The sequence below is a fragment of the Rutidosis leptorrhynchoides genome, chromosome 3 (assembly GCF_046630445.1).
Source record: "Rutidosis leptorrhynchoides isolate AG116_Rl617_1_P2 chromosome 3, CSIRO_AGI_Rlap_v1, whole genome shotgun sequence".
In the NCBI taxonomy this organism is placed as follows: domain Eukaryota; kingdom Viridiplantae; phylum Streptophyta; class Magnoliopsida; order Asterales; family Asteraceae; genus Rutidosis; species Rutidosis leptorrhynchoides.
In genome coordinates, this window is record NC_092335.1 from 130,258,630 (window position 1) to 130,269,952 (window position 11,323).

Here is an 11,323-nt window from a genome sequence, read left to right on the forward strand (position 1 = left end):
ATAGACAAGATCAATACAATTGTATCAAATTCTATTTATTCAATACAAGATCAATCTTTTATCTTTAAACATTCTAAACTCTAAATAAACCTTGGAGAGTCCAATGGAAATAGACCTCAACAACATACTACGTATAATATAACAACATTTTTTCACTACAAGAAAAAAAAACTTTAGTGACGAAGACTTTTTGGTCACTAACCATACAAAAATGGTCACTAAGCCAAATTAGTGACCAAAATTAGTTGGTCACTCTTCGTCACTATAGGTCCGTCACAAAATTTAATTAGTGACCAAAAAACTAAATTGGTCACTATAGTGACCAACTAATTGTGGTCACTAATATTAGTGACGAGAAAAAATAGTCACTCTCACTTGCTATTTGTGACCAAAAAATGGTCACATTCTTGTTCTTAATGACCACAACCATTGTCACAATTTAGAGACCAAAATGTGGTCACATGTTAAGAGACCAAAATATGGTCACTATTTTTCTATTAGAGACCAAAATATGGTCATAATTGTTAATCCTTCAATAGTGGCATAATATAATATGAATGATCATATTATGCTAAAATCGTTACTGCATTCAATTAAAAGTCAGCTATATATTCAACAAAAACAATGTGTTTCCAGAATGTACCAGCTAATTGATAAAATGTACCAACAATTTGATATTTTCTAGCAAAAAATTAACACATCTAAACATTCTTAAACATGAATCTTAAAATTCTTTTCAAAGAAAATAGCAAAGAAAGATCTTCCATCAATAAAAGAAAGTATCTCATATGAATTTGCTGAATGTCATCTCTGATTCTCTGAGATTGTAGCTTCGGACCTACAAAATATCAGTCAATTGGTGAACATCATTTAATTTTTCTCCACTTAGGCTTTTGGTGTAACAAAAAATAGAATGAACATTCTTTGCAAGAAGTAAAAGAGCACTAAAGAAACAATACTACAATATGATTCAAATGGATATACTAACCACATAAATGATCTATCCATGGCTGCCTAAGCATCTTCTACACAATCAATTGTCCGGAGAATCAATCCCTAGGGAATGAGGGACCTGCCTTGAGACTTAAAGATGGGTTTAGATGTAATGCAGGTGTTGATCACATCTAAAGAATACATAGCAGAGTGCATATTATTACAGTTGATAATCTGGGCCAGATCAAAATTAGCAGAACCAACCTGATTAGGGCTGTCTTCAACCTTATAAGAAAAATACCAGGTAATGAGGGAATATGGTATAAGGTATACAGTTAAAAATACAAATGAAAAGGAGTACCTGTGATTGTGTGATTCGTTTTAGCGACTGGAAACAAATTTAGCTTAGGGAGAGCCAATAGGAATGTCAGTCCTATAAATTACTCCAAATTTCTTTCCTGTCAAATAAAATAAAAATAAAAATACTTGACGTAAAAACAAATTCTTGTAAAATTGATAGATGTATAGGACAACCCTTCCTCCCAAAAATACTTGACAGAAAAACAAATTCTTGCAACATTGAGAATCCTACTGATTGTAAGGCCAAGGCATTAATAAGTACATACAGGAGATACTGCTAAAGGCAATGTAATAAGAATAGTACCTTCCATAGATTAACTTAAAAATAACAATCTCTAACTAACAAACCAGTTTAAGTAACACAACTCCCAACATTACTTTTATGCTTCATGATAGAGTCGCAAACCATTGGAGAGTTAAAAATAGTATCTTATGTGACGAGTTGAGCTGGTCAAGTGGGTCAAGTGTCATTCTAGTTGTATCTATTATCAAACACATAAGTCATAACCTATTAGAATTCTTAAATAAGACGCTTGTCGGGTTAACACTTAAATATAAATAGAACATATGTTATTCTCAACCATATCTTAGCCGCACCCAATTATCAAGCTGAATACCCATTCCACCATTGTCATCAGCATTGCATACTAAAGGTTGAAAGACAAGTTCGGATTATATTTATGAGCGGGTCAAAAACTTAGAACAAGGCAGGGCAGGGCAGCCCAGGTTGAGTTGCCTCACAAACAAACCTTTTGTCCTTTTATCTAAATAAAGTTAATCGTGAATAAAAAAACAATGGTAATCTATAAGAACAATATAGAAGGTTTTTATGTGTTGATACTGAATGCTACCCGACTTTCAAGCCGTTTTGACTGCCCATTTGGCCACTTCCCCTTTTTACCAAAAAAAAAATCCATGTGACATGTTTGAGATATCACGTAACCAGCACTACAACATACAATATTACAAGAAGTATCAAAAATAGCAACTCCAACCCTTTAGGATTTGATTGATTGTGTTAAGTTTTCAATTATCAGTTGGTCACTTGGTCAGTTGGTCTAGTACCCTATTGCTACTCGTACGTTGTCTGGTTGCATACAATAGAAAAACTATCTAATTTCATGTATTTCATATAAAGTTATGAAAAGACCTGAATATGTTCAAAAGTTGTTGAAACTCAGAGTCACCAGAAAACGCCTGTCTTTTTGCAATTTCATCTGTGCAAAATTACCACAAATATGGTGTCACTAAATGTCCTAATATTAAGAAACACTTCAGGCGCGCTGATTTACAACAAATCCGAAACTACTAAATATATAAATATAAATATAAATTATAGTTAATAAGAAATACATAAGCATTGAGACTAACAAATGCTAACAGAATAAAAACAATGGGCAACAGATTTAAATACCGACTAATATGAAAGACGACACTGTTCTGTTCATATATCGATAACAACGTATCTAAATCCAGTCTTTATAGAGTTGGTCAACCTAATTCATCATGTTAACATTCATCAAAATGTTACCAAAACAAAACAGTTTTTGATTTGCTACAAAATAGTTTTCGATCGATTTGATTAAGGATATAAGCTCTAAACTAGAAGCTCTAGACAATGCAAACAACACTCACTTGCAGTATACGATACATCTTTTCTAACATGCATTTCATCAAACACCTTAAGAGCATCTTGTAATAAAATGTATAGTTTGATGAGATATATGTTCTAACATTTTCACATTCATTTTCTAAGAGACCACATGCAGTAAAAAATTGAAGCAAACAATAGTCAAATGATTGATTCTAGCTGAAAATAAATACATATGGTATTGTAACACATCAGCTAGTACAGTTTTTGATTTCGTGTACACCTAAATAGTGTATGATTAAGTTCAGTTAAGTTAACAATCTAACACATAATCAGTTGTAATAAATCATACATATGAATCATATATCTAAATGATAACGGTTGTATAGATCAAATGCAGTCATACTTGATGAACGATAACAGATGTAAATGACGACAATTTATCTTAATAACGAATCATTACATATATGGTTGCATAAGCTATTGTAATCAATAAATGACCTGAATCAGCTTCTCAGCATGAACATAGAACATCTGAATGTATGGAATAAAAATGTTATTAAACAATTCGTCCTCCAGTCAAAGATTACCGATAGAGTGGCAAGGATTTGTGGAAATTACTTGAATGAATATATGGAGCGGCTGAAATTAGGGTTTGAGATTGGGAAAGAAAAAAAAATCAAACGGTTGAAAAAGTAGAGATCGTGCGTGCAGCCATTAGACCACTCCCAATCATACTCCCAATCATATGACATGTTTCTTTAAAAAGATAGATTGACACGTCAGCATCACATGTGCACTTCTTCAAAAAGACCGAAGAAAAAACTAAATGATTCAAAAAGACTGAAAAAAAACTAAATGATACCAATCACCGTATACTTCTTTAAAAAGACTGGACCCACTAATTATTTTATTAAATCTAACTTTTAATTGAATATTACGAGCAACCTAAAAATATTAACAAATCTATAACTAAATAATTGAATAAAATTATTAATAATATAAGATAGTTGTCACGGACTTATCTCGATAAGCTCACGTGCGGCACTTAGTCTCTACTAAGTCAACCTTACTCGGACCTTATAACGATTCAAGTAACCAAAAGAGAAAATATTATAGAACAAGTGGAATTGAAGAAAATACTTATATTGCTTGAATGTCACGGATCTCACGTCGCATGTCAACGTCTAGCACGTTGATTGCACTCTTGCAATCATCTTTCAATTCGTCAAAGTCCCCGTCCAAACCATCCAAACGTTGGTGGACGTCTTCGACCTTTGCTTTCACGTCGTCCATGGATGTCTCTACATCCATGATCCTCTTGTCCAAGTTTGCGACAAAGTCTTTGGACATACCTCGGTTCTTCTTGGCTCCTTGTCGAGTCTCTACCCGACCACGAGTCTCATCACCCATCACACCACTTGTTGCGCTCACATTCTTCTCGGTCTCGGTTGCCATCTCCTTGAATCGACCTTGCTCTGATACCAAATGTCACGGACTTATCTCGATAAGCTCACGTGCGGCACTTAGTCTCTACTAAGTCAACCTTACTCCTAGGTGGTAACTTCTTTGGTAACTCCTTGGGCATGACATCCTTGAACTCATTGAGGACCTTCTCAATCTCCTTGGGTACCTCTAGTTTTCCCTTATCTTCGACCGTCTCTTGCTTTGCTACCGCTAAATAGCATGTCTCATTCTTGTTGTACCCCTTCTTGAATTGCATGGCCGAAAGTGACTTGGATGCACTCTTGCTTCCACGTTCGGTTGACACCATACAAGTCTTCTCACCATCCAAGATACACAGTGAATTAGCAAACGGCATAGGGAAACCGCGTACCTTATCTAGGAACTCCATCCCAAGTACTAACTCAAAGTCGTCCATAGGCACGACTGAGAGATCAATCATTCCTTCCCATTCTCCAATCTTCACATATACGTCTTTAGCCACCCCACTAATCGGTCTGGCACTCGTGTTCACCGTCTTCCTCATGCCACTCTCTTTTGTTTCCTTAAGTCCTAGCCTTTTGGCTTCATCGGTGGAGATAAAGTTATGAGTTGCTCCCGTATCCACCAAAGCTCGTACCCGATCTCCACAAATGTTAATATCTACGAATTGGAGTCCTTTAGCCACTACCTTGGGTATCTCCGTCTTGGCCTTGATTGCGTTGAGGATATGCATTGATCCTATGCACCGCTCCTCATCCTGACAACCCGCCTTTTGAGCTTCCATAGCATGAAGGCTAGCTTTCTTCGGACAATCTCGGGCTCTATGCGGTCCATCACATATGAAACATCCATCATTCTTGTAAGAAGTTTTTATGCTCTTGTTATTCCCGGTTGGTGGCTTACGTGTATTATCATTCCTTGATTGGGCGGGCTTATCATTCCGTGACTTAAGGGGTATGCTCATGGGTGAGATTACGAAGTTGCGAGGCGAAATGGAGGGGGAGGTCTCCACTATTCACCAACGCCTCGTGGATTTACAAATCAACATGAACTCTTGTTTGAGATTCATGGCTAGTGGGGGTAGCAACACTGGATGCAATGATCCGAAGGTGGACGTTCCCAAGCCGTCACCGTTCATGGGGAAGCGGGAAGCCCGAGCGGTTGATGATTTTATATGGGAGATGGAACAATACTTGGAGGGAGTCAACATAGTGGATGATGCAATGAAGATCAAGACGGCAACCCGTTACCTGAAGGATACCGCAGCGTTATGGTGGCGTCGTCGATATGGAGATATCGAGAAAGGTACGGTTACTATTGATACTTGGGATGATTTCCTTACTGAACTTAAGAATCAATTCTACCCCAAGAATGCTCAAAAGGATGCGATGAGTCGTCTACGTAAATTACATCATTCCGGGACGATTCGGGAGTATATTAAAGAATTCACGAACCTTAGCCTGGAGGTCCCAAATATTCCCGATGATATTCTCCTCTTCTATTTTCTCGATGGTTTGCAACCTTGGGCTAAAACGGAGTTGGAGAGACGAGGAGTCCAAGACCTTGCCACCGCAATTGCTCAAGCGGAGGCACTAGTCGATCATGCTAATAGGAAAGATTCGTTCAAGTCAAAAGATAAGAAGGTGAGCCATGAGAAAGGTGGGGGAGATAAGCCCGCCCAATTAAGGAATGATAATACACGTAAGCCACCAACCGGGAATAACAAGAGCATAAAAACTTCTTACAAGAATGATGGATGTTTCATATGTGATGGACCGCATAGAGCCCGAGATTGTCCGAAGAAAGCTAGCCTTCATGCTATGGAAGCTCAAAAGGCGGGTTGTCAGGATGAGGAGCGGTGCATAGGATCAATGCATATCCTCAACGCAATCAAGGCCAAGACGGAGATACCCAAGGTAGTGGCTAAAGGACTCCAATTCGTAGATATTAACATTTGTGGAGATCGGGTACGAGCTTTGGTGGATACGGGAGCAACTCATAACTTTATCTCCACCGATGAAGCCAAAAGGCTAGGACTTAAGGAAACAAAAGAGAGTGGCATGAGGAAGACGGTGAACACGAGTGCCAGACCGATTAGTGGGGTGGCTAAAGACGTATATGTGAAGATTGGAGAATGGGAAGGAATGATTGATCTCTCAGTCGTGCCTATGGACGACTTTAAGTTAGTACTTGGGATGGAGTTCCTAGATAAGGTACGCGGTTTCCCTATGCCGTTTGCTAATTCACTGTGTATCTTGGATGGTGAGAAGACTTGTATGGTGTCAACCGAACGTGGAAGCAAGAGTGCATCCAAGTCACTTTCGGCCATGCAATTCAAGAAGGGGTACAACAAGAATGAGACATGCTATTTAGCGGTAGCAAAGCAAGAGACGGTCGAAGATAAGGGAAAACTAGAGGTACCCAAGGAGATTGAGAAGGTCCTCAATGAGTTCAAGGATGTCATGCCCAAGGAGTTACCAAAGAAGTTACCACCTAGGAGTAAGGTTGACTTAGTAGAGACTAAGTGCCGCACGTGAGCTTATCGAGATAAGTCCGTGACATAGTAGATTGATTATATTTAAAATTTAAGAATTATAAAATAAATAAAAATAAAATAATACTCGTAGTAATATGGAGTAGTAAACATAGCAGTGGGCAAAAACTAGTTTAAATAAAATCATCATGGCCCACCAATACTCTACAACTTCCGTCATTTAACTTTTATATCTGGACAAAAATACAATTTTGCTTGAAAAAGACGACATTTGACGGGCTCATGCCTATGGCTTCTTTCATGATTATAAAATGACGGAGAAAAAAGACGATGGGTTGGTAGTGGTCTTAGAAACATATTGAAGCTTAAAAAGACGTGATGATTAAATTTGTGTAAACTGACTAAACTACCCCTCTTTAATAAAACTCAGAAGCACAATAAGATAACGATACACCTGAACTTCTGGACCTGAGATGAACGACTCGATTATAACCTAAATGTAACAGACTCGTCCCACATCGGTGGGAGAGGAAAACAAAGCACTCCTTATAAGGGTGTGGATACCTCTTCTGACAAGACGCGTTTAAATCCGTGCGGGTAGGTGCGATCCGGGGCAAGTTGGCCTGTCGGTGATCGGCCTGTGGCCCAGAGCGGACAGTATCATACCAGTTGTGCTGCGCACTCTGACATGACGCGTTTTGAGGGTGTTTACCCGAGAAGCAAATCCGTGAGGTAGAAGTGCGATCCGGGGTTGTACTTGTGCGCGTATTTTGTTCCCAAACCCTGAGGCAAGTCAAACATGTCTGTGGGAGTGGGGGCTAAGTGAAAATAGGATATACGTGTGTTAGTTGTGATTGAACTAACTGTTATCCACTAAGCTTTTGTGTGAGCTGTTTTGTAGCACAGGTATGGCTGATAGAAACGCAACTGGCCCATCCAACCCCGGAACATTCAGAGCACCAGAAGAGGGTGTTAAGTCGGATGATGATCAGAGTAGTTACATCCTTCAGTTAGAAAACAAGCTAAAAGAGGCTGAGGACAAAATTAATGAGCTTGAATTGGCGAGGCATTCTGGAAATGATGATACACCACCTGGATTCCCAACCGCGCAATCCCAAACGATACCTAATGTGCCCCAGAACTAGTTTCAGAATCAAATACCTAACCAATATTATATGCCACCACAAAACACCTTTACTTACCAAAATCCCATGATGATGAATCCATACCAAATGCAAATGTTCCATCAACCTTACATGCAACCACCCAAAAGATGTACTTATAAGAACTTCCGTGATTGCAAACCCTCCGAGTTCTCTGGAAGTACTGATCCGACTGTAACTCTCAATTGGTTGCGAGAAGTTGACGGGCTCATGCCTATGGCTTCTTTCATGATTATAAAATGACGGAGAAAATGACGGAGAAAAAAGACGATGGGTTGGTAGTGGTCTTAGAAACATATTGAAGCTTAAAAAGACGTGATGATTAAATTTGTGTAAACTGACTAAACTACCCCTCTTTAATAAAACTCAGAAGCACAATAAGATAACGATACACCTGAACTTCTGGACCTGAGATGAACGACTCGATTATAACCTAAATAAATATGAGAAAGAGTTTGTATGATCTTACGTGTAAAATCTCAAAGTCATCTTTGACACTACTATATTTTGGTATCTACTTTTCTAAATTAAATTAGTGATGATCTCTATTGTGTAGATATATTTGTGACTACTATTTTATGGTCACTGATATTGTTTAATGACCAAAATTTAGTGACGACTTTTTAATGGTAACTATATAGCATTTTTTGTGATCAAATAATAAGTCGTCACTAAAAATTAATCACTAATTACCCTTTTTCTTGTAGTGTTTTGACATTTTTAGTATGTAATTGTATATTTGTTCTTATATATAAAAAGAAACTTTTGTATATAAAAGATCTACAAAGATCTACTGTTTTTTTACTGTATCAAAAAGTGTCAATAAATTATATCTTAAAATGTTAGTACTACGTAAAAAATTTACGATCATCTATTTTTCTAAACACTTTAATAACAATCTTACTTATCGTTAACAAGTTATTTTAAATATACACTTGCACGAAACTTTTCAACACAAATATGTGGAAAGCGACAACGGCTGAAGAGCTAAACGTAGACCCCTACCACGTCACCATAACTCAATTAGGGCCCACGATTAAAGAGATTGACAATTGGCCGACACCTTATCTTTATAATTATATATTGACTGACTTACCCTCCATCGTGTACCTGCCACCACCATTCACTATCATTCTACATCAAGGGCAATATCGTAAACATATCATCTATAAATAACTCCCTGCATATATGTAAATTTTAAATCATCATCCCCCCACATATATAGATTTTTTTGTGAAATAGTAATAATAGAGTTTAATGTTACAAAAATAGAAATGTTAAAATTTGTTTTACAAAACTAGTAAAATCGGAGTTTGGAACTCCGGTTTGTCACTTTTTACCCGAAACCGGAGTTTGGAACTCCGGTTTGCGTTCTCTCTCCTCAGTCAGTAACTTTCAGTGGACGCCACATGGCAGGAATATGAGGAGAGAGAAGACAAACCGGAGTTCCAAACTCCGATTTCGGGTAAAAAGTGACAAACCGGAGTTCCAAACTCCGGTTTTACTAGTTTTATAAAACAAATTTCAACATTTCTATTTTTGTAACATTTAACTCTATTATTACTATTTCAAAAAAAATCCACATATATATTCAACATCCACTTTATTTCCCGCCAATTCGGAAAAAATGAACTCTTTCATGAGCAGTTTTAAAAACGCCGTCACCGGAGAAGATGATAAGATAGCCAACACCGACCAGTCTTCAAACTCGGACCTCATGTCAAGTGCTAAACTGGTGTCTGAAGCAGCTCAGAGTGCTGCAAGTGGTCAATCAGACCAAATTGACAAACCGAAAGTTGCGGGTGCTGCCGGAGACTTACTTGACGTCGCAGAAACATACGGTAAGTTCGATGAAACAAAAGGTGTGGGACAGTATATAAAACATGCCGATGATTACCTTCATGAGTATGAGAAGTCTGGTTCCGGTGAGACGGATGCACCGCTAGGGGTGTGCATTAAATGGTTTCGACCACGAAACCGACCAAACCAAATTGAATTGGTTATGGGTTGACTTATTTGGTTTTGGTTTGGTTTATTGGTTTCACCCGAAAATATTTACGGTTTTCGGTTTGGATTTGGTTTGTAAAATTAATATCTGGTTTCAAACCGAAAAACCGAAATATAGTTTTATTTTGGTATATAAATATTAAGTATTTGATTTATTTGTTCTTGTTTGAGTTTAATGTTTTTATTGGTTTAATTTAACTTTAATGACGGTATATGTTTATCAATTACTCCGTATTATGAATTTTTTATCTCTGAAAACTTAGCTGCCGCGTATTCCGTTATTTTTTTTGTGCTACTCAGTTCATTAATATAGTTTAGATTGTATATATGGGTTGTATACTCATGAGTTGCTTCTCATATTGCATGTTTGGTAGGAAATATTTTATTATTTGTATACTTATAGTTTAATCAATAAAATATGTTTGGTTTAAAAAAAATACACAATTTTTATCTAAAAGTTCTAATTTGGTTTAACCAAAACCAATCCATGTAAACCGATTTTTTATTTGGTTGGATTGGTTTGGTTTTGTCAAATGTGGTTCGGTTATTGGTTCACAAAAATATTCATGAAAACCGAATAAACCAAACCGAATAAATCACGTAAACCATAAACCAACCGAACGAACACCCCTATGCACCGCCGCTTGTGGCGAAGGAGGAAGGAGCTCCGTCGCCCATGAATGAGGAAGAAACTCCGGCGCCTGTTTATGAGGAAGAAACTCCGACGCCTTTGAATGAGGATGAAACTCCGGCGCCTGTTTATGAGAAAGAAACTCCGACGCCTTTGAAGGAGGACGAAACTCCGGCGCCTGTTTATGAAGAAGAAACTCCGGCTAGTTTGAATGAGGAAGAAACTCCGGCGAGTCTGAATGAGGAAGAAACTCCCGGGCGTCTGAATGAGGAAGAAGCTCTGGCGCCGGTAGGGGAAAAGAATGAAGAATATGGAAGTGGGATTGGTTCGGCAGATGCTTTTAAGGCTGCCGGAAGTTATTTTAAGTAGAAATTGTTGGTTATTTGATTGTATTTGTGATTTGAATTTCGGGGTGTGAAAGTATACAACAACAAATAATGTGATCTATACGTTGTGTGATTATTGTGAAAAGGGTGAGCTTATTTTTATGTATAATAAAAGTGTGATTTCTTTTTCTTTTTTTTTGGCAAAAAAACATAGAACTTTTATATCAGAGTAAGTTCATCTAAAAGATGAAACCACCAAAAAAACATACAAACTGAACTAACGAGCTTAACTATACAACAACAAAACTAAAAAACTAAGCTCACAACGAACACAAAAGGACTAATAATAGGACACCCGTTATCCACTCGGAC

The 11,323-nt window shown here is 37.5% G+C and overlaps 1 protein-coding gene and 1 long non-coding RNA gene across 4 annotated transcripts; one reads left to right on the forward strand and one right to left on the reverse strand.

Annotated features, from left to right (window-relative positions):
- Positions 1-609: 609 nt before the first annotated feature.
- LOC139896811 (uncharacterized) lies at positions 610-3,591 on the reverse strand. Of its 3 annotated transcripts, XR_011776344.1 has the most exons (6): positions 3,475-3,591; positions 3,386-3,418; positions 2,444-2,510; positions 1,295-1,391; positions 989-1,218; positions 610-838 (listed from the first exon to the last, which is right to left on the reverse strand). It is a non-coding gene; the product is annotated as an uncharacterized lncRNA (long non-coding RNA). The 3 variants fall into 3 exon arrangements; XR_011776343.1 differs by having other exon boundaries at positions 989-1,391; XR_011776345.1 differs by lacking the exon at positions 3,386-3,418 and having other exon boundaries at positions 989-1,391; positions 3,475-3,579.
- Positions 3,592-9,573: 5,982 nt separating this feature from the next.
- Positions 9,574-11,081, forward strand: LOC139900381 (uncharacterized). Its single transcript, XM_071883155.1, has 2 exons — positions 9,574-9,935; positions 10,626-11,081. Exons 1-2 carry the CDS (start codon positions 9,615-9,617, stop codon positions 10,992-10,994), a joined length of 690 nt encoding a protein of 229 aa, XP_071739256.1. The 5' UTR covers positions 9,574-9,614; the 3' UTR covers positions 10,995-11,081.
- Positions 11,082-11,323: the final 242 nt, after the last annotated feature.

What these genes read in the sequence shown, in the direction of transcription:
- LOC139900381 (XM_071883155.1), top strand. Translation starts at nt 9,615, where the DNA reads ATGAACTCTTTCATGAGCAGTTTTAAAAACGCCGTCACCGGAGAAGAT. An exon ending in AGACGGATGCACCGCTAGGG is followed by an intron (nt 9,936 to 10,625) that starts GTGTGCATTAAA and finishes AACGAACACCCC; the next exon opens with TATGCACCGCCGCTTGTGGC.